This window comes from Phocoena phocoena, chromosome 11, assembly GCF_963924675.1.
Source record: "Phocoena phocoena chromosome 11, mPhoPho1.1, whole genome shotgun sequence".
Lineage (NCBI taxonomy): Eukaryota > Metazoa > Chordata > Mammalia > Artiodactyla > Phocoenidae > Phocoena > Phocoena phocoena.
This window is the reverse complement of record NC_089229.1, coordinates 11,625,941-11,651,565: the sequence shown is the minus strand read 5'-3', so window position 1 is coordinate 11,651,565 and position 25,625 is coordinate 11,625,941. Positions and strand designations below refer to the sequence as shown.

General features: G+C 55.0%; 1 protein-coding gene across 2 annotated transcripts in view; it reads right to left on the bottom strand.

Moving 5' to 3' along the window:
- Positions 1–22,054, bottom strand: part of MYH9 (myosin heavy chain 9) — a 58,993-nt gene extending 36,939 nt beyond the window's left edge. The window contains exons 1-4 of one of the 2 annotated variants that reach the window (XM_065886586.1): positions 21,722–22,054; positions 17,136–17,292; positions 3,825–3,852; positions 2,949–3,048 (exon numbers count right to left, since the gene is read on the bottom strand). In XM_065886586.1, the coding sequence (XP_065742658.1) occupies positions 2,949–3,048; positions 3,825–3,852; positions 17,136–17,292; positions 21,722–22,054 (618 nt within the window). The remainder of the gene's footprint in view (positions 1–2,948; positions 3,049–3,824; positions 3,853–17,135; positions 17,293–21,721) is intronic. The other variant, XM_065886587.1, reaches the window with a different exon arrangement.
- Positions 22,055–25,625: the final 3,571 nt, after the last annotated feature.

Genomic DNA, 25,625 nt, shown 5'->3' with positions numbered 1-25,625 from the left:
CTGGAGTCAAGCCAGGACTTTCCGGAAATAAAGGCTGCCTGAAATTTGTGACAAAGAGCAGAACGGGTAGTAGCAGGGGCTCCCGGGAGAGCCGTGAACTACAGCCTCCCAGGCACACCTGCCGCAGACGAGACCTGTCGGCAGAGCACCGAGGATGCTCTGGGGTCGGGCCGAGCCCACCAGAGACCAGAAGGGGCCCCGGCAGACACTCCTCTTCCCACAGCCAGCCCCGGTCAGGGCTCCTCCCAGGGCTGGGGAGTCTTGTTTTCGGACCGCACAGATTAAGTGGAGGAGGGTCAGTGGAGCCCCAGGCAGGCTCTACGGGAGTGCTTGGCACCAGCGGTCATAGGACACTGGGCCTCCATCCCCCGGGCTCAGGCGGGCCTGGGAAGGTGGCCAAGGCAGCCCATGGAGCCAGATTTGGATGAGCTCTGCTCACCCACCCACTACAACATCCTCTCAAAGCACAGGCCAGGCTGCCAAGCTGGCCGAGCCACTCCCGTTCCCGCAGTCAGATGGGAGCTTGGCCCCTACCGGAGCCTGCCGCCAGCCTGGACGCAAAGCTAAGGCCTCTGTCGGGGACACGGGCTGCTACCGTGGAACGTGGGACCACCAGGCCAAGCCAGGAGCGACCACCTCAGATTCCCAAGCCAAGCTCCCTGCTGACAATGGTGGCGGCTAACCTATGGGTTTCTCTTCACTGAGAACAGAGGAGACCTTTATTTTTCAATAAGGCACAGAAGAGACCTTTATTTTTCAATGAAATCCACATACTGTGAAATTACAAGGTAGGCAGTACGTGCTCATGAGGTTTGGAATTACCCACGTGGTTCCTGAAGGGCTTCACTGGGTGGAGTTTCTGCCCGGGGCTCTAACTAGTACACAGAAAACAGAGCGAGGAAGAGGAAGAGCGTGAAAGGCCACTGTTCAGCCTCTGGAAGCCCACCTGGAGAGTCCCTTCACCAAGCTCTGCTTTGCCAACCTGCCGTCTGGCCAAAGCCCGGTCCCCCACAAGGTAAGGTGTGGGGTGTCCCAACGGGCGGTCTTGGGATGAGCACCTGGGTCACGGCGGGGAGCGCACGTCCCCAGAGTATGCTGCGACAGGCCCAGAACACAAGGGCGCAGACCAAGTTCAAGAGTGTCTCGTGGCCCAGCTGTGTGTGGGAAATCCCTACACAGCTTCAGGCAAGGAAATCAACCAAACTGGTCAATGGCCTTTACAACTGAGGGCCTGAGCGGTCACGGGAAGCCAGGGGCAGCCTATTCGATCGCTCGAGTTGAACTTGGAGCCAGGGACAGGGTGCCCGCCACACAAAGTGACCTGAGAAAGGGGACGTGACAAGTGTGCCCCTGCATGTCACAGCCCTCACCTGCCGTCCTGAGTGCTGGGGGCCTGCCTTCCCCCCTGCAGCTGGAGCAGCCCATGACGGAAGGCGCGTGGAGCCCTGCTCTCTCACTGTGGTACCGCCTCCCATCCCGCAGGGCAGGGACTCCAAGGCCACCCTCCAGAGATCCAGGCACATACTAGGCATTCAATGAATAGTTGGGAAATGGATTTTACTGCAAATCCAGAGATGGAAAACCACAGCTAGAGAACTCCTAACCTCACAGCCCTGTTTTAAAAATAGGTCCCCTAAAAAGAATGGAAAATGGGGGAGGGAGGTGGGTAGAGAGAGGGAGCAAAAGAAAACTTGATTCGTTTCTAAATATAACTCTTGGAGAAAGATTCAGAATGCCTCGCGAAGTTGGACACATGAAAAGTGACTTTTGGTTCGATTCCAGAAGACTGTGCTCTAGGACATTCTGCAGGATACACCCCAGATCCACATGCAAAGAGACACACACCACTACTTACTTATACAGGCTGCACACGGCACCCCAGGAAGGGGGGGGCACCCAGATGGCACAGTTCCCCCTGATGGCTTGAGGGGACACCACTGGCACTTAGATTTCACAGGGAAGTTTAAGAGTGTGCTTGAGAGAAAGAGAGCACCACATGGGCATGCTTTAGACTGATCACACCGCACTCTGGGGAAGCCTTGTGCGCGGCCTTCCCGGCACTGCTTCGGGCTGGCACTGTGGTGGCAGGCGGGAGCCACCCATCTCCATCTGGTCCAGAACACTGAGCGTGTGAGGGTCCAGGAGGGCAGATGACCACTCCGCCGTGCCTCGGTCAGGGTTCTGCACGGGGCCTTCCATGCCGTGTGCCCGTGGGAACTCTGGGCCTGACCGGAGCAGCTGAGAACAGCTAGGTGGTGAGGCCTGTCCCCATTCTGCAGGAGCTGTCGTTTCAGAGTGCACGCGAGGTCACCGTGTGTCACAACCCAGCCCCTCCTCCCAAGACAGTCAGTGAGCCGAGCCTACAAGAGGTCTAGACGCAGAGAGTGACAATGGTGTGGGGTGAAAAGCTGCTTAGAAAAAAAAATCGTAATTCAAGGGCACACGATGGACGGAACATGCATTCCTGGTGTAGAACATGCAGTAAACACGCAGCTCACCTAGCGAGGACACTGCTGGGTTCGACCACAATCCACCAAGAGGGAGAGGGGAAAAAAGGGAAGTGAGATGTCTTTCCAGCTGCCCGTTCTCTCTTCGCTGGGGGCTGTCCACCCAGAGGCACTTCAACAGCAGGCAACAGAAGCAGGGGTGCCAGTGCAGGCCTGCCCGAGATCCTGCACGTCTCCATCAACTTGAGAGCCAAGTTTCGGAACCTCTCTTCCGACCTCAGAGGTGGGGGCCACGCAGCATTAGCTGCGAACCTCGGGCGGTCTCCGGTTTCCATAGCGACTCAAAGTTAGCAGGTCAAGGGAGAAACGGGCGGGCTACCACCAGACCCACTCCCAGCCTCAGTGAAAGCAGGCCTGGCCTCTGCTTCAGCCCCCCAAACACTCTCATTTTGAGTCAAACCACGAATCCTTGAGTTCTCTTCCTCGGGGAGGAAGGCCTGCACTCACCTGGTCCTTCTTGCTCTTGTGGGAAGATGCCACGTGAGCCAGGTACTGAATGACTTTCTTGGTGTTCTCCGTCTTGCCAGCTCCAGACTCGCCCCTGCCGGGACAGCCAAGGAAGTTCTCAGGGGAGAGGTGGCCAAACCCTCGGCGTCTGCCCCTTTCCCACTACGAGCTCTACTGTCTCCCATTCTGTGGGGTGCCAGTGAGGGACCCAACAGCCAGTAGTAGCAGGAAAGGGGACGGGCAAACAAATGGTAAGCTCTGAAATCCTCACTCGGGCCATTTCCCATGGCCCTCCGCAGCCCTGACCAGAGTAAACTTCTGTCCGCTGCCTGCCCTGGTCACTTGGCAGCCTTTGCTTCCAAAGGTCTCAGGAGGCAGTTTTAGGCCGCTGTCGACTCAGGGGTCAAAGGCGTTTATACATGTTCCCTCGAAACTTCACTCGAAGGAATGTTTCGTACCGTTAACTTCCTTGGCTACGGGTTTATTTATCAGCTCCTCGTTAGGTTCAGAGGACGGAGGTGAGAAACCCAGATAAAGAAAGCCACGGTTCGGCACCAGAGTGAACGTGTCCTGGGGGCCCAAGCAGCTCCCAACCCTGCCTTGTTGAGAAGACGCTTGCTTTTCCTCTCCGCACTGCCACCCTCATCCCCACCGCCTCCTCTGAGGAAGGAGATTAGATCTCTGGCCATGAAATCAAGCTCGTCCATGCTGCAGGACTACTAAGGAGCAAACATGAAGCCTGTCCCTTGGGCAAGCGGCCGGGGCTTGAATTGGGAATGGATCTCATCAACCTAGGTTTTGGTAGGGGTCTTCAAGAGTGAGAACAGATCAGGGTGATGCAGGACCTGCCACCCGGACGGAAACACTTACGTGCACAAAATGGACTGGTCCTCTCGGTCTGAAACAAAAGAGACATCAGGTTAACCTCCAGCAGACATGAAAAGCCTCCCGCTCCGGCTTCTGAAGAGCCGCCCACCGCCCTGCCCACTTCCCAGGAGCGTGAAGCCTGGAACGCTGGCCCTCCATGCCACCGTCACAGGGAGGAGGGACATTCCTGGGTGGCAGCGACATGGGGCAGCTGCTCCCTCCTCCGGGAGCTCCAACTGCCTGCCCTGGCCGCCCACCTGGCCCCATGACACTGAAAGAACTCTGTTGCTCCCCCTCCGAGAAAGCCAACCTCTGGAAAGCTCCCCGTAAGTCTACTTTCCTGTCCCGCGTGTTTCTAACTGGAGGTTGACGCTGTTAGAAACAAGGGCCGTGGCAGGTGTTTTAAACACTGTCCCCATCCGGGTAAGAGGCACAGGTAAGACGTGGGGTGAGCGGTGAGGTCAAGGCTGGCTTGGCCGTGGGACAGGCCTGGGCTAAGATGCTGTCTCGGCACGGCCTTCCTGGAGCCCTGGGGGATGATGGTATGCGTGGAAGTCACACACGTGAAAGCACCAGTGTGGGGGCTGGCACGGGGAAAACTCTCAGGAATGGGAGTTTGGAGGCAGCTCGGAAAGAACAGCAGCTCATCAGAATCAGCTTCTGACCAGTTGCTGTGAGCCCTGTGGTCTCCAGGGCTGGAGGCCAGGAATTTTCAGCAACTCTCCCAGCTCTGTGAACCGGTCAGCGAGTATGGATATAAACAATGCCCTCCCCTGGAAGGCAGGAGGAACGGTGATGCCAGGCTTTGAAAGCGAAGTTTCGCAGAAATGCGTTAAGATATTAGGGATGACCTGACTCAGGACCGAGTGTGCAATCTTAAGCAACAGCTGAAAATATAAACTCGTTTTATCCCATCGCCTGGGGGACCCCCACCTCCTGGAGGTCCAATCAGCCTGAATCCAGGACCAGGCTACCGACCAACACTGGGCTGCAGCGAGGTCAGTGATTCCCGAGTCTCGGTTTCCTTATCCACAAAGTAAACAAGCTACTAACTCTCCGGCAGGATTCGTTTGAAAAACAGAAAGAACATGAAAAGGACCCGGCCCGGAACCCTGTAAATAGAATGAACTCCACAGTGGCTGCTGTCTGTCCACTTCCCCATCATGAAGTCGCTGTGATGGGTGGCGACGGCTTGGTCAGGGCAGCGGGAGAACTAGTTGAGAACTAGCAAGGGTTCTGGTAGCTGTCAGTGGTGTCAGTGCTGGACAGACACCGACGTCGGTGATCTGGAAGGACACCCACACCGGCTCAACTGCCCAGCCAGGAACCTGCAGGGCATCGGGAGGGGGACTCAGGGCTGCCTGTGCGTACGGCCTCGGGAGACGGACTTAGCTGTTCCGCACCAGTAGAGACACTGTGCAGCGAGGCCACCAGCCTCTCCGTGAGGGGAGCCTCCAGCGTACAGATCCCAGCAGCCTGCACGGGTGGGCATTTACGACCACCTCTTCTCCTGTCTCAGGAGGGAGAGAGGAAGTCCGGCCAGGGAGAAGTAAAAAGAAACCGCTCATCCAACACAAGCTGCAGCGGCCCCCCGCCTCCCTCCAGCCCCTGGAAATATCAACAGCGCGCGGGGGCCGGGGGGGGGGTGCGGAGGGAACCCGGCCACTCACACAGACACAGCCCACACCCTGCCCCGCACGGGGCAAGGGCTCAGAGCAGACCCAGAGGGTGACCTTGCTGCACCCTCTCGACTTTCCCGCAGGACCAGGCCCTGCGAGGTTGCACAGCAGGGGCTGAGATAGACTGGGCTAAGTCTCATAGACTCTGCGGTCCCGATAAGGCAGCAGGGAAGGCGGTGGAGCGGGGGGCGGGGGAGAGGCACGGCAGGAGCGGTGCTAAAGGCTGGGGAAGCCGTGGCAGCTTCCAGCACCCACCCCACCTTGATGAGTCTGGAACCAAAACAGCTATGACGGGGCTGCACCTCCCCCACTGCATGTCGGCAGAGGCCCAGCGGCGGGCGTGTTCCGTCCCCGCTGGGAGAGTGGCAAGAATGTACCTGTACGGGCCGGGCGGGTGGCGGGCGGCTGCCACTACCATAAAAGGAAACGTTCCCATCCCTCCCAGAAAGAACTGTTTTCCCAGGGCTGCCCAGGCCTGGTCCCCGGGATGGCTGGAATTCCTCTGATTGTGTGAGAAGGAATCGGATGCTGAACTCCTGAACAACAGGAAGCAGAGCTCCCAAACACACACATGTGGGCACACACACACAGACCCACGTGCGCACACGCAGGGACGTGGACACGCGTGCACACAGTGCATGTACACGGACACAGGCATGCTTAGGAGCATGTACAGACACGTGTGTATGCACACAGGCACATGTACACATAGACACACACGCCTGTGGGTGCACACACACAGACACGCACATACACACAGGCCTGCACACGCTTCAAATCCCAATTTCAGACCCGAACTCCTCATGTAACCTCCATCCACCCCACCATCTCCAGCTCTCCCTCCCCTCTGACCTTCCACCTCCAATTCCTGAAGCCAAGTGACCACTGTCAACACAGCGTAAAAGGAAACCCTCCAATCCTTGCATTTTACACTTTAAAGAAACCTTAATTTGCTTTGCCAGAACATTCATTTGGGCAAATGCTTTCACAGAGGAAAAGTGACGGGAGGCCTTTCTGATTTCCTCAACTCTGCCCCCACCAGCGGGTGCCCCCGAATCCACCTGCCCACCATGAATGACACTGTGGCCCCCAGCGTCGGCCTTGGCAGTTTTTACAGTGGGTTTGGGTCTGTAGGTGAGGCAGGCGCTGTCCCTGGTCTGCCCAAGCCTGTCTCAGCACACTTCTGCTCCGTTCCTGAGCTCAGAAGCATCTCTTCTGGGTAGGGGGTGGAGGGAATTCTCAGCAGCCAGCCGGCTCTCCATCTGGCGCAGTTTACTCTACCAGAGCCCCGGAGCATTCCGGCTGGGACCCTCCTTAATACTCACTCCCCACATGGTCAGCTCTCAGGACACGGACCCTCGAGAGTCCAGACCACTCCACTGTTCGCTCAAGTCCTTATTTGGGTCTACGTGGACCGAAGACTTATTTGAAAACACCCTTCCTTCCTCCACAACAGAGGAGAGAGACAGACAGACAGGAACCCGACAGCCCAGAACCAGGGGAGTGCGCCCACCAAAGACAGCCCTGTTCTGGGAAACAGGCTCCCCACAGAATGAAGACGTTAGCCTGACTTAGGCCCCTGAACCCCTCCTGCCCTGGTACTGACTTGACGGGGACGGGGTAGAGACAGAATACGAATCTCTTCAGGGCTTTTTTCAACTCTTTTAGAAGCAGCAGGAGCCTTTCCTCAGGATAAAAATCTTCCTGAGTCCCTAATATGAAGAGCAGGAGATAAAAGTCAGAGTTGCTTGGGCAGTGGAGATGAGCACACTTGACAACCACCAGTCCATGTGTCTGGAGCAGCGGCGGAGAGGAGAAAGCCAGGGGCTGCGCGCCCTAGAGCCCGGGGCACGATCCTCGCTCTGCACGGCCCCTTGGCCTCTGGGGAATCAGAGGGCAGGGCCACTCCAAGGACCGAATGATACGGGTGCCTGAAGCGTGAGGCACAGTGCAGGCGCTTGGAAACTGTCCTTAATGACACCAGCCCTTTGCACCTCCCAGCTCCCCCACTGCGCAGCCTCCTCGGAAGGACGACAGCGAGAAAGCTTTTAAGTTACATATTCGGTGATGAGGCCATTCCCTGCCCTGATTTTATTTTAAACCCCAAAAGCCCTGAGGCCTTTTGGAGCCGATTCCGATGTCCAAACAGACAGGTGTTTCCAGCCAGCTCAGAAGGCCCCGGCACAGGTGGGCGGAGGGGAGCCCTGACCGCAGGTATTTTGGCCCAGGTACGGGCTTATGCGAGGGGCCTTCTGGCTCATTTCCTCTGTGAGAGGAGCTGCCGATTCTTGTCCATAAAAGGCCACGAGGCTTGCTCAGCCGCGATGTGACATCAGCCCCGACAGGAAGTACAGGAGGAAGGGAACGGGCCCGGTTCACCAACAGCGGCTGCCCAGGGCTGACTCACTAGAGCGCTCACTAAGATAACACCTGCCGAGCTGCCGCGGGGCTGCTCTCTGGGGGCACCTGGAAGAGGGTCCTGCCCGCGGGACCTGTCTTCAGGTCAGCCGGGTTTCTCGAGAACTGACAGCCGTGCATACGGGCCAAGCAAAAACGAATGCAAGGGCAGCTACAGGTTGGACAACACACCTGCGTGGGGTGAGAGACGGCACGACCCATGGCCAGCGGGCCTCAGACTGTCCACCACCAAGGGGGTTGTCTTGTGAAAACTGCACAGCAGACCCCTGTGGGACCCCTGCTCCGTGTCACCTGGGATGGGAGCCCCGGGCTGCTGGGGCAAACTCCGGGGCAGCATTTTGGTCCCAATGGGCCAAAATGCAAAGCACTTCGCCAGGTGTAAAACATGGAGAGACCTGTGGGTTTGAGCTCAGACCCTGGAGGCTGGGAAGGCTCTAGAGAGCACGCAGTCCAATCACCTGCATCTAGAGGTCAGGACACCAAGTCCCGAGAAACCCAATGACTTGGTCAAAGTCACGTAAGCTGGGCTAAGAACCCAGGCCTCCAGATGCCTGCCTAGTTCCCCACTTTGCTCCCACAGGGCAGGGCCCTCTGTGCCACCGGCAGCCCCGCCTCAGTGCTGTGCGGAACGGGCCATCCCCACTCACGACGTGTCACACCGGCCTCGCAAGCTGTCTGCCACTTTCTCCAAAGCCAGCCCAACTCATGAGCTTGGGTTACAAGCGTTTGGGAAGCAAACAGAGAGGTGAGGAAAAGCAGGTGCAAAATAATGCTTCCTGCTAGCAGAGGCTGCGGGTTGGTGCCACGCCTCAGCGGCCTCGTGTCGCGGAGCCCTGGCAGCCTGCCTGCACCGCGGTCAGCCAGCGAGGAGGAAAGCCTGCCAGTGGCTCCCAAGCACACGGCGTAGGCACCAGCAACGTTCTTGCCAGGTACAAGGGTGGGCCCGGACCAAGCAGACGCTCAGTCAGCAGCTTCCAGGCCAGAAGCCAGCTGGCCCCAACCACTGCCTCCACCCACGTGCTCCCCGGGGTAAGGTCGGGGTTTGAAACCCAGGTACAGGAGACAGAGATCGGGCAGCCCTCCCCAACCAGCACCCCTGACAATTAGGAAGAAGCCCGAGGGACTGCTCTTTCATTCTGTTCGGGGGCAAGCGAGGCCCCCGACAAGACCTCTCTTGGCCAAAACGCACCCGGCGGCTCACACAGGTGGGCTCCCAGCGCACAGGCAAACCTGCCCAAACCACTGCTCGTTGCTCATCCACCTTCCTGCGGGCAGGGCCGGAAGCAAAAACTCCATGTGGGGTTGCTGCCGAGGATGAGCCTTCCAGGATGGAGGGAGATTCCAAAGCCACGTGTGAGTGTAGACGGCCCACTGCAAAGGCCACGAGGACACGGCGGGGGGGTGGGGGGGACCTGACAACCCCCGAGGCCAGTTCTGCCCTGCTCTGAAACAATCCCTCAGGGAAAAGAAAAGACAGGCAGGAGGAGGCCCCGGCTGAGTCTGGTACAGAGAGCACTAAGCCACAGGTCACAGCTCTGCAGAGGGCTGGGCTCTCGGGGGAGGACAGGAAGGAAGAACAAAGGGACACGAGCAGGAAATGAGATGGACACCGCCAGGCAAAGCTCAGGACAAACTTGGCTCCAAGTCGGAGCACAAACGGCCCTCCAAGGAGGACAGCAGGCTTTGCGAATGTCCCATTCCCAGGTTCGGTCAAACCTGGAGAACCAGGAACACAAATGCTAGGAGACGAACCACGGTGGCACGTGAAGATGCTCCCTGCAGAAGCCAGTGGCTCCGGTCGCCTTGAGAAGGGCGCTCAAATGAAATAAAAGATGGGCTGGTAACTGTTGGGCCGGAATTTGCTCCTGGAACAGGGCTTCTGTTCTTAGCTTTCAGCTTAGAGCTCTGCCCTATTTGCGTTTGCGGTCCAGCTCGTGTTGGAGAGACCAGCTCTTCGACGAGAGTCAGGAAGCCCAGCTGGAATGGCACCCCGAGCCCCAGTCAGCGCTGTTTGCCAGAAGAACAGAATTTATTACAAAGGTCGATACTGGGCCATTAGCCTTGGTCAAGACTAAAGGGATTTTACAGAAGCCACTTACATTATCCTGACTTTTAGGCCTGCAGACTCTCAGCTCTCTTTATCTCTTTAGTTTTAGGGAATTTACTTTGTTCTCCTCTGATAGCTTAATTCCAGAAATCAGGCAGGGGAAGAAAGCAACCCGTTTCTCCAAATGCACCAGTGTTCGGCCCTGGCATACCAGGACATGCTCTCCTGGGGTCTCAGGGCCAGAACTTGAGAAAACAGTAAAAACGAGCTGCTAGGCAGTGTTCAGCAGGTAGTGAGAGAGGAACTAGGCCAGGGAAGTTAAAAGCAAAAAGCAGGGCTTCCCTGGCGGCGCAGTGGTTGCGAGTCCGCCTGCCGATGCAGGGGACATGGGTTTGTGCCCCGGTCCCGGAAGATCCCACATGTCGCGGAGCGGCTGGGCCCGTGAGCCATGGCCACTGAGCCTGCGCGTCTGGAGCCTGTGCTCCGCAACGGGAGAGGCCACAGCAGTGAGAGGCCTGCGTACCGCAAAAAAAAAAAAAAAAAAAAAAAAAGCAAAAAGCAGCTCAGCCATTAGAGGCTATGCAGGTGAGTTTTTGTTGTTTGTTTGTTTGTTGGGGCGAGGGGGGTTACAGTAACAGAGACATGGGCCCAAGTTCTCGACCACCGCCAAAGTTTCAGGTTCCAAGAGGTCACTTCTTTCTCCTTTCCCACTTCAGCCGGCCCAGAGCAAAGCAGAGCCGCCCTGTTGGGTTGGATTAAAAACAAAACAAAAAAAGCAAGCCGAAAGCTGAATCCTTGAAAAGGACCCATTAACCACAGATTCCTCTTCTAGAAAGACCGTTACATAGAAATGAGACTGACAGGCGTGACCACAATTAAGTAGCCTCATTCCGTGGGCCGACTTCCCTTCTGGGGGGGCCTGACCAAGCAGCCTCCTTGTCCGGGCTTCGGTGTTGGGGCAGGGGGCCAAGGGCTGCCTGTCATGACGCCCCTCTGGTAGCCCACCAGCACATCAACAGAAGACGACTCCAGTGCCACGGAGGAACCGTCTCTCGCGTGCACAGCATTCTCCTGAAGACCCCTGAGGCCACATCGACACCAAGGCCTTGTGCTGCCATCTGAGGCCCATGGACCGCATCAGACAAGCTAGAGGCTGCGTCTGCCACTGCACACCTGTGTATCACACGGTCACTACAGGGAATCAGCTACAACAAGCCACTTCCTGTACGTGCTGGTACCCAGAGCCTGGCCTCTGGGAGGATGCTCACCGAGGAGATTAAGAAGCCACCTGAGGAAGCACTTGGTCATCACTTTCATCACGCAAATGGGAGCGTGGATGGACGGGATACGCCATGTGCAGGTCTTGCAGAAGGCAGGGACTGTTCAGTCAAGACACTGCATGTCCAGGTCCCACTGCTACCTTCTAATGGGCACCTGTCACAGGCCAGGAACCGTACGCACGGCCCCTTGTTTGATCCTGACAGTAAACCCGCCAAGTACGTTTATCCGGCCAAGAAGCAGATGAGAAAATGAAGGCCCAAAGTGAACCCCAGTCGGTCAGCACGTGACAGAGCTGGACGCCGACCAGTCTGAACCCCACGCTCTGTTTTCTGCACACTTCTTGGTCACAAGGCAAGCTTCTCCCTTAAGCTAAGGCCGAGAGAGACCCGGCAGACTCCTGCTGACCTACTCCAGAAGCGCTGTGTCATTTGTCAAGGCGGCCCTCGAGATAGGTGGGCCCCCAGGTGCTGGGCCCTCACGCTCCTGCTGCAGTGTACCTGCCTGCCTCCCAGGCCGCCCCCGCCCCCAGCAGGCCCCAGAGGGGCTGCGCCCAGCATGGCCGGCCGGCAGGGGTAACCGTGTGGCAGGGGTGACAGAGCGCAGCCCTCAGGGTGAGCTGCTGCCTCCAGGCCTCCCTCAGACAGCGGGGCCTTTGTGTGTCGCCGGCTGGCAGGGCTCCCTGGCAGGGCCTTAGCCTCCTGGCCAGCACATTCCTGCTTAAGTGGAATCATCACATCCACGGCTTCCTCGGCGGCCTGTCCTGGTGAGTCTGCTCAAAGGCATGGTTTACTGGAGCCTCGAAGCACTACCTAGCACCTCCCCAACATGAAGCTTTTCCTCAGAAAGACCTTGGAGGGCAGACAGCTTCACGGGGGCAACAGGCGGCAGGACCGGGAGAACGAAGAGAGAGGGGCAGGAGGGCCCCTCCGGCCCTAACCAGCCAGCAGGACGGGAGCATCCCTCCCAACACAAGCCAGGGTGAAGGAGGACCCACGGCGCCCTGGAGGATGGGCATCAGGGCGGGAGTCGGGAGACCGGGTGTCTGGGGCTGGCTCTCTGTGGGCCTTTGGGCAAAGTTAGTTAATGTTTCTGGGCCTGTCCCTTTACCTGTGATGCGGGAGGATCGTCCTCAGATGTGAAGAGAACGCTCAAATTCTGCCCTTCCTTGTTTACCCGAAAAGGTTAGTCAAGCACCAACAGGCATGTGGACACTCACCGGGCCCGTGGTGACCAACCACTCCTGGGGCAGCTTCCGCTGAGAAGCAGAGGTGGGATTAGTGCAGAGCGAAGGGTTAAATAGTTCTTGGATTAGTTTAGGTCTGGAATGAGAGCAGACCCTGCTGCCACTCCCCCAGAAATGCTGGGAGCTCATTAAAATACCATAAAGTCACCGAAAGTGAACCAAACCTGGCATTCTAACTAATTAACAAAGAAGAGGGTCTTTTTCTTCTATTCCTGGGGAGATAACTGAGCTCAAATTCTTCAACTGGCCAGTTCTCCTGTGAGAACACACACACTCTTTCCCACGGAGGGTGGAAGTCAGAAGCGCCCTTTCCCCACCAAGCCGTGCGTCTGACAGACCACGTGCTCTTCTCCCAAATTCCCCGGGGCAGCCCTGGGTACCCTGTCCCCGCAGGGCGGACGATGCTGCTTCTCCCGAATTCCCCGGGCAGCCCTGGGTACCCTGTCCCCGCAGGGCAGACGTCTGCCTCCCGCTCTCTCATTTTCCCGGCCTTCCGCGCTTTACAGAATCCTGAGGGACGGTTCAACCACAAGGTAGGAAGACCCAGTAACGCCCAGGACAACAAATTAACCAAACGGGAAAGCCAGGGTTGGGAGGGTGAACGTACCAGGTCACTGCAACTTTAATTAAACCCAAGGCTGAGGATTAAAACAAACAAGACTGGGCCGGGCACGTCTGGGCTGTGCTGCAACCATTTACTGACATATACCTGCCAGGCTTTCCACAGGAGCCGACCTCCAGGGTGCCATTCCGACCACCCTAGGCCTCGGCGGCCACACCTTCCTCTGAATTCCCAAGACAGCCGACACCTGCCACAGTCACGCTGGCACCAGGTGGAGGTGGCAACTCGTCCTGCTAGACAGCTTTGGCCACAGATCCCTGTGTACAAACACGTCTGTCTCTCCACCCAGATTGCCATCGCCTCCAGTGCCAGAGTAACGTACTCAACCTCTTAGTATTCTGGCACTTTCCAATCTCCTACCTCCATGGCCTAATCCAGGCTACCATATACTGCCATGCCCCAACCTGTGCCCACGGCAGACAGCACTAATCCATCCCAGCATTCCTTGGCACTGAGTCTCAGATCCTTTGTCAACACAGGGTTAGGCAAGGCACTACTGATGGGAGCTGACACTCAGAATAAAACCAATCTGCAATGCTTAGTCCAGGGGTTCTGCAGTGGGGACAATTTTGCCCCCCAGGGAACATTTGGTAACAATGCCTAGGGGCCTTTTTGGTTGTCACAACTGCAGAGGGAGGGTGCTGCTGGCATCGAGTGCGTAGAGGCCCGGATGCTGTGAAGCATCCCGTAATGCTCGGGACAAACTCCACCCCCGCCAACAACAACAACAAAAAAAAAACAGAGAATGGATATCCAGCCCCAAACCGTCAATGGTGCCAAGTTTGAGAAACCCTGGCTTCGTCCGACAAACAGGTAAAGTAACCATATAATTCATCAGCCAAACGGGAGCGCTTCTGAAAGTGAGAGAGGGCAGTGTTAATACTAACTGCAAGACGGCAGGCATAAATCAGGACTTACAGGCAAACCAGAGCATTTAAGAGATGAAAGACGGAGGGAGGTCCCTAGAAGTCAAAGAGCTCATCTCATAAAAGTCTCCAGACAAAGCCACCAACTCCCCTATTTGGCAGAATAAATGCTAGTATGTCATAAGCCACAGCCAGCTCAGGGAGGAAATCTTTTTCTAGTTCCTGTTTAAAGAAAAAGCAGAAAAGGAACTGTCTGGCTGTGGCTTTTAGGATGTAAGTGTCAGAGAACAGACCTGTGTTCCCCTAAGCCAGAGGGGCAGCATGTGCTAATAAGTAAGACACGCTCTCCAAAAGAGAGGCACTGATTCTAACAGCCTGCAGACCCCAAGGCTCCACTGTCCATACCTGACTCAGGGCAGGCACCAAAGGCTCTGCTCGAGAACTTCCTTTACTGGTGAACCATCTTGTCCTAACAGGGGCAACTTCTGTTAATTAACTTCCTCCCTGTCCCAAGAACAAGAAATCTGTTGCTGATTGCTTTGCGGGTCAACTGTGTGCGACAAGAGGGAACTTGGAAACGTCCTCGGTCAACATGGGGGCTGAAGAGCTGCACCGAGTCTAACATGAAGCAGAAATGGACAAAAACTTCTCAGATTGAGGTTTAGAAAGTACACGGACCCAGCACCCACACAGATAATTTTAAAAAAGCAACAAGACCTTAGGTTTCCTGTGCCTACAGATGTCCAAAAGATGAAAACACCCACCCATTCACCCTCATAAGTTTGGGGTGGCTCCTCAGTTCCCATCAAGGCCATTCCATTATGGCCAAGCTTCCTGATCAACACAAAGGAAAGCTCCAGTCCTCTGCAAGCTCCCTTTTTTTTTTTTTTCCCTCAATTATATCCAACCTATAGCGCTGACTTTTGCCCCTCAAAATTCTTTGTGGTTGTTGAACACACAATAATTGGGCGAAATCTCTTTGGGAAGAAGTCCCACAGATTGTCAGAAAAAAGGCTGGCAGTTCAGTTCTAGAGACTCCGACTCCTGGCACCATGCTGTACATCACTACATTATTCTTATCATAATGGCTTGGCAAGAAGTGAAAAATCCTACTTGCTAGAAAACCTTTCAGGTCTGGGATCCAAGTGTGGGAACATGCCCTAACTCAGTCGTGCGGAGCTCAAGAATACTCCAGGGTGCACTTCCTGCATGAGGCCAATTATGAGAGCAAGGAGAAAACTGACTCATAACCTCTAGAGACAGACTCAGGCTCTTCCGGAATCCCACAGAATGTTCTCCTACCAGACTGTTCTAGTTAGCACTCTGAAACAGACATCCTACTTTAAAACTAAAGGGCTGGCTTCTTCAACGAATTCTGATAGACGTGAACATGAGCCAAAGGGTAGGCCAAACGTGTACAACCTACATAATTCACCAAGCTTGGCAATGAAACACCTTCCACAGCACTATGTGGATGGTACAAGACAGACCCACATGTTGCCATTTTAAACCACTAAACCAGGGACAAAGTTGTAAATACAATAAGACTCATCACCACCACAGCCTAGATTGACTACAAAGTTTAAAGAAAAAAAAAAAAAAACGATGCCCATGTAATAGGACACGAAAAACCACTATCCATACAAGATATGAGAACATAGCCCTGTGCTAGGTAGTTGACTAAGCTCTGAGAATATAAAGGCAACCTGGGCCCAGTCCACACCTAAGTCAAAGTATTACTAGGGCTAGCCCAGACATCCTCCCAGGCTGGCAGTAATGCTTCAGTCGTGTCTTTAACAAAAGACTAGAGACTTGCCAGGTATTGCGGGGCAGATGGAACAGGCATGGTGGCTTCAAGCAGAGAGGCCTACTGGAGAAATGTAAGGAGTTCCATGTAGCCAGCAAGTTGGAGAGGTAGGCAGCAGGCCAATTACAAAGGGCACCGTATGCTGCTGGAGGGTTTAAGGGTTATCTCTGGGGCAATTGAGGAGACTTTTCAAGAGTTCAAATCAGGGGTTTGATCAGATTTGCATTCCAGAAGGACGACTCTCTGATAGACGCACAGAGAGAGGGCTCTATTAAGAGCAAAGGTTAAGAGGCACAGCAATAGTACAGGCAAAAAATTGTAGAGGCCTGAACTAAGGCCAGGGCCACAGAGACAAGAGGGGGAAGGAGGTCAGAAATGTTAAAAGAGATAAAATCTATAGAGAGCGCTGACTGGCTTGGAAAAAGGGGTGAGAGAGAAAGGGGACAGTGTAAGACGAGCCAGGTTCCAGGCTTGGGTGACTGGGTGGATGGAGAAATGGCAGCCGGGAGCAAGTGGCTGGCAGCAATCAGCTAACAGAGCCGGTCCTCAGCTGGAAAGTGATGGCAAAACCACTCGAGTGGATGGGCCATGGTCCAGAGGACGAGACCTTGAGAAGCACCAGGTGTAACGGGGGAGAAGCATGCAGATGGGCAAGGCAGAGATTAGGGGAACCAGAGAGTCACAGGAAGGAAGGGCTTTCAAAAGGAAGTGGGTAAGACTGTCCAATCCTGGGAGAGGTTAAGTAAGATAAGAGCTCAGAGCTCCACAGAAGGGAGGGTGGCCTTTGTCAGACAGAATGGGGGGCACGACGTGCAGGGCAAGGAGTGTGGCTGAGAAGTGTTGAACAGAGGTGCTAAGCACGGATACTTCCTCTAAAAAGCTCCACTATGACGGGGCAGAGAGAGCAGAGACAACCTACAGTAGGGCACAGAATCCAGGAGCGACTTTGTGTGTTTTTTTTTTAAAGATGTGAAAACTCAAGCATGTTTCCAAACTGTGTAGAAGAGAAGAGGTGAAAAGAATGAAGGAGAGGAAGTAACTGGTGGAAGAGGGGACCTGGAAGTCAGAGGACTGGCACAGGAGCTCCTGACAAGAATGAGAAATTGGGAAAATAATTAGGAAATGCATTTCTTAAAGCTTCTTGAACATTCTATCAACATACAAACATCTCCTTTGATAGCCACTGGTCTTGACTCTCACGCAACGGCTTACAGACCTCCACAATGCATGGCCCCCTCACCAGTGCCATCAACACCAATGCAGCCACAAGATCACCATGAAGGAGCACCTGCAAAGGTGCCAACAAGGCTAGAGGTAAAGACTCAGCCCCTGGGAAGCCCACGGCACTCACCTTGCATCATACTCCTGTAGGCTGTGTCTGTGATGGCGTAGATGTGGGGAGGCATCTCATGCCTCTTCTTGCCCTTATACATTTCCACGATCTCTTCGGAGTAGATGGGCAGGTTCTTATAAGGGTTGATGACCACACAGAACAGGCCCGAGTAGGTCTGAAAGAAAAGAGCGGCAAACAGGAATGGGTTAGCAAGTCTGATTCCCAACGTCGTGCATACTTCGTGGCAAAATGCCTGCTGCCTCTAAGGACCCCGAGTCAGCCTGATGTGAAAGCCCCCCCTGGAGCCCCTGGTTCTCCGGGCCCCACTCCGGCAGACCTGCCGAGGCGCTGGGGCACCAGCACCATCTCTGCTCTTTTAGTTGAGGGGAGCCTCCCTCGACTGCAACACTGCTGCCAGCTGTGCACGTTGACAAGCATGTGCATCGGGCGAGATCTGGGGCAAGCTTCGTGGACAGTAGGAGTCCAGTTACGAAACTCAGATCCAAGGACGATAAAGATGTGTTTGGCATCGTGAGAGATGCACAAAGGGAAAAGGATTCGGCGGCAGCAAGCAAACGGTGTGGAAATACAAATTATTCTACCCTTAAGGACCCTCTGAGATATTCAAGCCTAAACTTTCCCAGCACTGGGAAAGACTCATGGCACTCCTCAACCATCTAGGATCCTTTGTGGGATAATAGATCGTTGACAGATACCTCTCTCCCTGGAACCTTCCAGAGACACTCACATGAAAATCTCTAGAAAACTTAAAGACCGGGGCTTCCCTGGTGGCGCAGTGGTTAAGAATCCACCTGCCAGTGCAGGGGACACGGGTTCAAGCCCTGGTCCGGGAAGATCCTACATGCCGCAGAGCAACTAAGCCCGTGCGCCACAACTACTGAGCCTGTGCTCTAGAGCCCGCGAGCCGTAACTACCGAGGCCCGCGCACCTAGAGCTCGTGCTCCGCAACAAGAGAAGCCACTGCAATGAGAAGCCTGCACACTGCAACGAAGAGTAGCCCCCGCTCGCCGCAGCTAGAGAAAGCCCGTGCGCGGAAACAAAGACCCAACGCAGCCAAAAATAAAAGAAGATAAAATAAAAATAAATTAATTAAAAAAACCCACAAACTTAAAGACCACTTTCATGTCCCCTGTGAGCCTTCTCCAAGACTCAGGTCTCCTCTTGAAGGGGAACCCAATTCGTCAACACTCCACGTGAGGCTCCCGAGAATATACCCAATACCCCAAGTCTGAGATGACTAGGTTAAAATCAGACCCCAGAGTCAAACCTCAGCAAGGGCAAGTTTCTTAACCTCCCTCTCCCTCCATTTCTCAGCCTGTAAAATGGGCACACGCAGACTAGTTGATCCTCACTGAGTGGTTATGCGGGCCACAGCACCCAGCACAGCCGTGGAGAGAGGCTCAGAGTAGGTCAGGAAAGCAGTTTCCGGTGGCAACGGTCTAGGCAGCTCTGCCTTTCTTCAGTGTCCTCTTTTTCTAATAATTTTCCCACTATTTTTTTTTTTTCAAGATCCTTCTCCCCGACAAGAAAAAAAAGACTCCTAATAGCTGGGCGAGACCCTCTGAGACCACCCAGGTGACGGGTGCTCATTGTGGGGGGACAGCTTTCTTTAGGTCACTGGAGCAACCCAAGCACCTTCTCCCTAGGAAACAGGCCACAGGCCCAGAAGAAGCCAGGCGAAGCGAGGCCCATAAGCCATGACTCACACCTGCAGCCCCGACTGTTGAGTGATGGCTGAAGGCCACGAGGCAGCTCCTGGCAGAGCTGGGAGCAGACCTAGGTTCCACAATCCCCCCAGTGCAGACCTCCTTGGTTCTCCGAACTCCTCACATTTTTTTGTTTCCCTTGCTACAGGTGGCCTCGACCCTCACTGTCCACAGTGTTGCCCTCCGATTCCAACAGCAGGCAACATCTGAGGGGCTAGGTATGTGTCAATCCAGTCCCTGCCACCCTGCCCACTCCAGTCTCGCCAAAACTGAGGGTGGATCTTGCGGCTGAATCCAAAGACAGGGTCCACACAGGAACCAGTCGGGAGCACAGAGGCCCTTCCCAGCACTGGCCAAGGGCTACAGGTCTTGGACTTTTCAAGCAGAAGTTAGGCTGAAAGCAGAACTCGGGAAGGACCCACCAACCACGCACCGGCCCCCGTGCAAAAGAGCAGATGACCTTGGAAATGAACAAGGGTGCCTGACTGCCTCTTCTGCGTGAAGGAGGGGACGCAGGGCCCCGAGTTTCCTTCTTCCTGGGATAATCAGTCAATTGCTCTCCCTCCAACACGAGGTGTTGGCAACCTGCAGCTCGGGTATTATGGGAAGACGGGAGCACGGCGGGAAACCTCTGGTTTTCCCTCCATGACTGTCGGGTGGGGCTGAGATAGCAGGCCAGGGAGCAGCGAGGTCATCCCAGGAGCTCAGAAACAAGTGAGCTTTGTTCCTGGGGTTTGAGAAAACCCACACTCTAGGAAATCCAGCCCAATGAAAGCGAAGGACAACGTGGCCACACATTTAGGGCGTGCCACGGGGCCAGATGTTTGGAAACAGCTGGTGGTGACGGCAGAAGGGGCCTGGGTTTTACTAGGACAAGCCTTTCTGACAGCTGGGTGGGCAGATGGTCCCATGGGGGGGTTCAAGAGGACCTCAAAGTTCTCTGGGCTAATCCCATCAAATCAGTGGATGATGAAACTAAGCCCCGAGGAATGAGCACTGCAGCTCAGGTGGGAGGAAGGGGCTGTACTGTGAGCTCATCCTGCTGGAGGCCCGTGGAGGCGCAGACACTGAACAAGTGGCTCTGCTCCCACACGGCCACACCAGGGAGCTGCTCCATTCACGGGCCACAGAAGCTCTTTGTGCCCGACTGCCCCCTGCCCCCGGGCCTCCCCCCACCAAAGAAACAGACAGAGCAGCTGTGGCGCAGAATTAGCCACGCTCCCCACAACGCCAGGCAGACACACCGCACAAAGGCTCCCGGGGTCGCAATTTGGAACAGCGTGTGCAGAGAGAGGGCCTGTGAATGAGGCAGCGCCCCCTGCCCAGGCAGCCCCATCGAGCGGCTCTGATCTCCCCGCAGCTCTGCACCTGCTGGGGGTGTCCATTAGGGCAACTGCACAGACAATCGACTTCCTTTTGGTGAGGATGCCAAGGAGGAGGCTGGACTGAAGCAGGAGGATCTGCGCACGGGAGATGCCAGCAAAGAAGCAAAAACGGGAGTTAAGGCCTAACGCCTCCAGCTGAAGAGTTTTGGAGAAAAGGCTCTGGTCCTGCCCACGAGTTGTAGGCGCAGGTCCCTGCCTGCCTAGAGTAAAACCCACACTCTGAGAGATGAAGCAACTAACGTCGAATGCACTTTCCTAATATTTCCGTTTGCAGCCAGCTGATAGGCAAGTGCAGGCCACCGACTTGTTTCACACTCAGCAATGCTCTAACAGGACCCAAGCTGAACAGCGACACCCATAAAAGGCTGAGCAGAGGGTCGGAATTACCTTCACCTACGACAAAAGGTAGCAGCTACAGAGCCGAGGCTCTCCGCAAGCCCAGGGCTGGCTGGTGCTTTACAATGCTTTCACGACTCCTCATAGATGAGGAAGTGAGGCCCCACATAGCCATGTCAAATGGTCAGGAAGGGCCAAGACTGGAACCAGATCCTGGAGGCTCCAATTCCCATGACCTGAATCACTCTGCTTTGCTGAGCAGGACCCATTTCTTAGAGCCAGCGGAGTGGTTCTAACGTAAGCAGTTGAGGATGCCGAGGGGAGAGTCCCACTCCCAGACAACAGCGCTTAGCTCCCATCTCCCCTCCACAGACAAGCAATGCTTCCTTTAAGGCTGTTTGTTTTTCTGCAGGTCACTAATGCTGAATTTCAGTGGTTAATACCCCGAGGGACAGGGGCTTTTAATTTGGTCCATACAATATTTTCATCAAGAAAGACAGAGATACTGAAACCTGAGTTCCAGTCTCAGGCCTGCCAGCACCTGGCTGTGTGACTCTGCATAAGTCCCTTACCCTCTCTGGGCCTCAATCCTTCCCACCTGCCATATTAGAAGCCTGAGCGAAGCTGGTCTATAAAGGAGGACTTTTCCACTTAACACCAGTCAGTGTATCTCCTAGGCAGGTCCTCCCTCCCGCCTACAGCCCCACTCACTTATGTAAATAAGCCCTGGAGCCTCCCTCCCGTGCAGAGCCCGCCCACTTTATGTAGATGAGCCCTGGAGCCTCCCACCCGTGCAGAGCCCGCCCACTTTATGTAGATGAGCCCTGGAGCCTCCCACCCGTGCAGAGCCCGCCCACTTTATGTAGATGAGCCCTGGAGCCTCCCACCCGTGCAGAGCCCGCCCACTTTATGTAGATGAGCCCTGGAACCTCCCACCCGTGCAGAGCCCCGCTCACTTACGTAGATGAGCCCTGGAGCCTCCCACCCGTGCAGAGCCCGCCCACTTTACGTAGATAAGCCCTGGAACCTCCCACCCGTGCAGAGCCCCGCTCACTTACGTAGATGAGCCCTGGAGCCTCCCACCCGTGCAGAGCCCGCCCACTTTACGTAGATAAGCCCTGGAACCTCCCACCCGTGCAGAGCCCCGCTCACTTACGTAGATGAGCCCTGAGTAGTAGCGCTCCTTGAGGTTGTGCAGCACCGAGGCTTCGTTGAGGCACGTGAGCTCCGCCATGTCCTCCACCTTGGAGAACTTGGGTGGGTTCATCTTCTGGATATCATCCTTGTTCACCTTCACCTTCTTCCCGTTCTCCACCAGCTCCACGATGGCCTCCTCACCCATCTCTTCCTTGAGGCTGGCGGGCTCAAAGCCACTCTTGTCTGAAGGCACCCATACCAGCTTCTTGGCAGCCCAGTCGGCCTGGGCCAGCGGGTTATTGATGAAGTTTTTATCCACATAGAGATACTTATCGGCAGCTTGCTGCGCCATGGTGACTTAGAGCCAGGACCGGGAGAAAAAAAGGATACAACGTTAGCTACAACTATACCAGCCACAAAGAAATCACTCGCGTCATGTGTTTGCAAACTATACAGCATTATAATAAGTAAAGTTATATATAACCAGATCGTACAATTGGTCAAAATTTTCTTGCCCTCTACTTTCGGGAGAAAGATGTACATCACTGGAAAAACAAGTTGATATCAGAGATTCTGTAAGGAATTAATGGTAAGATGTATCCCAGGATTGATGCACAAACAAATCTATAAACGATTGCGCCAAATGATATGCATAGTAAGTCTCAGACAGATGTAATTAGAGTCACACTAAGCTATACCTGCTAAGGCAGGAAAGTGACCACACAGTTTAAGAGGACTTCCAACGAGAACACATTTCTAGTTAACCCAAAAAAGGCAACTGACTACAAGTGCACAGAGTGGAAGGCTCCAGTTTAAAAAACTTTTCCTTATTTCACGGAGTCAACCAAGAGAAGAAAACACAGCACCAATATGTTGCCAACAGATTTTAATTCCATCGCCCAAGAAATAAGGTGAAAAGAAAAGAAGTCAGGCTCCAGGACACATCGTGGAGAGTAATGAGTGCTTCCCTTCTGAGGCACTAATGTAAAAAGGCGACGCTCATAATTTACGGGCGAGGAGAACATAAGTCCATGTGTGTTTGCCTGTTTTGAAGCTGATTTGCAAAAGAAAGATAAAATAATCCCTCTTATCTGAGTGGTTTTATAGTTCATGAAATACTATCACACACACTTCACTATCTCAGAAGATCCTCCTCCTACCAACTCTGTAAAGTGGGTAAAGTACGTGTTATCATCCCATTTTACAGATGAGGAAACAGAAGCTCTCTGGAGGTGAGGGGTTTAGTCCAGAGTTACCTAAGAAGGACTCCTGGTCTCTGTGATCTCCCATAGTCTATCCACAGTACTTATTCCTGCTGAGAGGCTCAGGCTGGGATCAGCGGGGAGGACAGCTGCTTTGAGGGAACCAAAAGCAGGACTAAGAAACCCTGGTCTAGGGACTTCCCGGGTGGCGCAGTGATTAAGAATCCACCTGCCAATGCAGGGGACACGTGTTTGAGCCCTGGTCTGGGAAGATCTCACATGCCGCAGAGCAACTAAGCCCGTGCGCCACAACTACTGAGCCTGCGCTCTAGAGCCCGCGAGCCATAACTACTGAGCCTGCGTGCCACAACTACTGAAGCCTGCTTGCCTAGAGTCCGTGCTCCACAACAAGAGAAGCCACCGCGATGAGAAGCCTGCGCGCCACAACAAAGAGTAGCCCCTGCTTGCTGCAGCTAGGGAAAGCCTGCGCGCAGCAGCGAACACCCAACGCAGCCAAAAAATAAATAAAAATTAAAAATTAAATTAAATTAATAAAAGAAAAAGAAACCCTGGTCTAGGACAGAGCCAGCCCACAGCCACCAGAGGAACAACCCAGAAGCTCATTGACTAGCTCATGACACCGGGAAGCTTTTCCCTTGTGAGATCAAGGCTCCTTCCCCAGGCCCAGGAAGCCAGGAGGACCCCAGATCCAAACCCAGAGTCTCACAGTCTTTCATGCTTCCTGATCCCAACAGGAATTTGGATGCCAAGGAGGCTGAAGGCTTGGGAGGCAGAGAACAAAAGCGAAAGTCTGGGCTGCCCAGGCCTTCTTATCTGGGCTCATTAAATGGTTTCCAGATCAAGGCTGAGGGGCTCCCCTGGACTCACTCCAGGAGAGGCTGTTTTCTAGGAAATCTGCCAGCTCCCACCCACCACAAGGGAAGGCAAATCCAAGCGGCAGAGCCTGGCAGCCTCCCCAGCAAGCTCAGCCAGGGGCTTTGTTTACATTCGCAGCACAAGCAAACCCTGGCAGCCCCTCTTGGGGGACCAAGGGGCACCATCCACCTGCAAGGACCACCCCCAGAAGAAGCAGGCAGGGCCCAGAGTGAGGCAGCAGCACACAAGGCAGGAATGGGATGGCTGCAGACCACCTGGCCAGCCTCATCTTCCGGGTGGGTCTGGAGGCCAGACAGGCCCAAATCCAGCCGTCCTCAGCTCCACACTGGCCAGTCCGTTCAAACAAATCAAAGGCTTCTCTGTGCCAGAGTAAATACCAGTTGTCTTCTGCCTCTCTGCCGTCCATCTGACCATGGGCCAGTCGCCCTCTGCAAAGTCCTAGCACCCAGGGTCCCCAAACCGATCTCCCCAATCACGTCACCACCGTGCTCGAGAGCTCGCAACAATCACTGAGCACAGGGCCTCCCTGGCTGCTGGTTCCTCAGACTTGAAACCCGGAAAGGAGAGGACAATCTCCCATCGATATGCAAAAAGGGATTCACGTCAACCCTGTCCCCCAAAACCCCAAGTCCACTGCTCGTTAGGAGTTCCACCAACCCAGTCCGGTGAAGGCACCCTTTACAAGATCGCTCCAAGAGAAGGGGGGAAGGGGCCAATCATTAAGTACCTACGTACCGACATCAAGTTTGGTTTCTTCCCAACCTCACCTAACCATCAGTCACCCTGGGAAAAAAAGCTCTTATTTTCCCCAGTTTACAAATGAGGAAACAGTCCAGAGAGGGCAAGTCGCTTGCCCAGAGTTGCCAGGCCCAGTTATGGGCTAACCCAGATCTGCCTGGTCCCCAGGCCTGGCCTCTTCCCAGCACACTTGTGCCTGGGGTCTCGCAAAAGAAGTCAGGCCAACATTGGGGCTGGGCTGAAACTGTCAGTAAGCTGAGGGGAGCATGGGCGGTACAGGGGAATGCATCCCGCAACATTCAGCAGATATTTACTGGGCATTATCAGGCAGCCAGGGAGGCTGAGAAGGAGCCTTCCTCGTATGGACCATGTGGCCTGTCAAAAAGCGGAGCAGGGCTTCCCTGGTGGCGCAGTGGTTGAGAGTCCGCCTGCCGATGCAGGGGACGCGGGTTCGTGCCCCGGTCTGGGAAGATCCCACATGCCGCCGAGCGGCTGGGTCTGCGAGCCATGGCCGCTGGGCCTGCGCGTCCGGAGCCTGTGCTCCGCAACGGGAGAGGCCACAACAGTGAGAGGCCCGCGTACCACAAAAAAAAAAAAGCAGAGCAGGGTGAAATCCAACATTCTCACTCCCTCAGCCTGAGACCGTCAACAGTGGGTGATCCCTCAGTGATGACAGAACGACTTCTGGCCCTCATCAAACTCCAGTTCACCCCAGCAACTCCAACCCTGGGGGACCTAGAGCAAAGAGTATACGGGCTGCCTCCAGGTTGCAGGCCCTGGGCGTTTGGCCTTTGGCCTACCCTGGGAATCTGGGGTAAGGGCCCTGCCAGGCCCTTTCATCAGTGAGCCTGCACTGGAGGCCATGAACATTGCAGCAGGTAGCAGGGGAAGACTCCACCCAACCCCCCGCCTTCAGCTCCTGGTTCTACCCTACCTTCAGGCCTCAGTGGGGGGGCAGGGGGCAGGTACAGGCCAGCACTGTCTACCTCTGATAGCTATCTGAGATTTGCAGGCCAAGCCATACTTCCTATAAGAGGGAGGGGTACACCCCACCCCCTCAGAGCTGAATCGGGCTGCAGCCCTCTG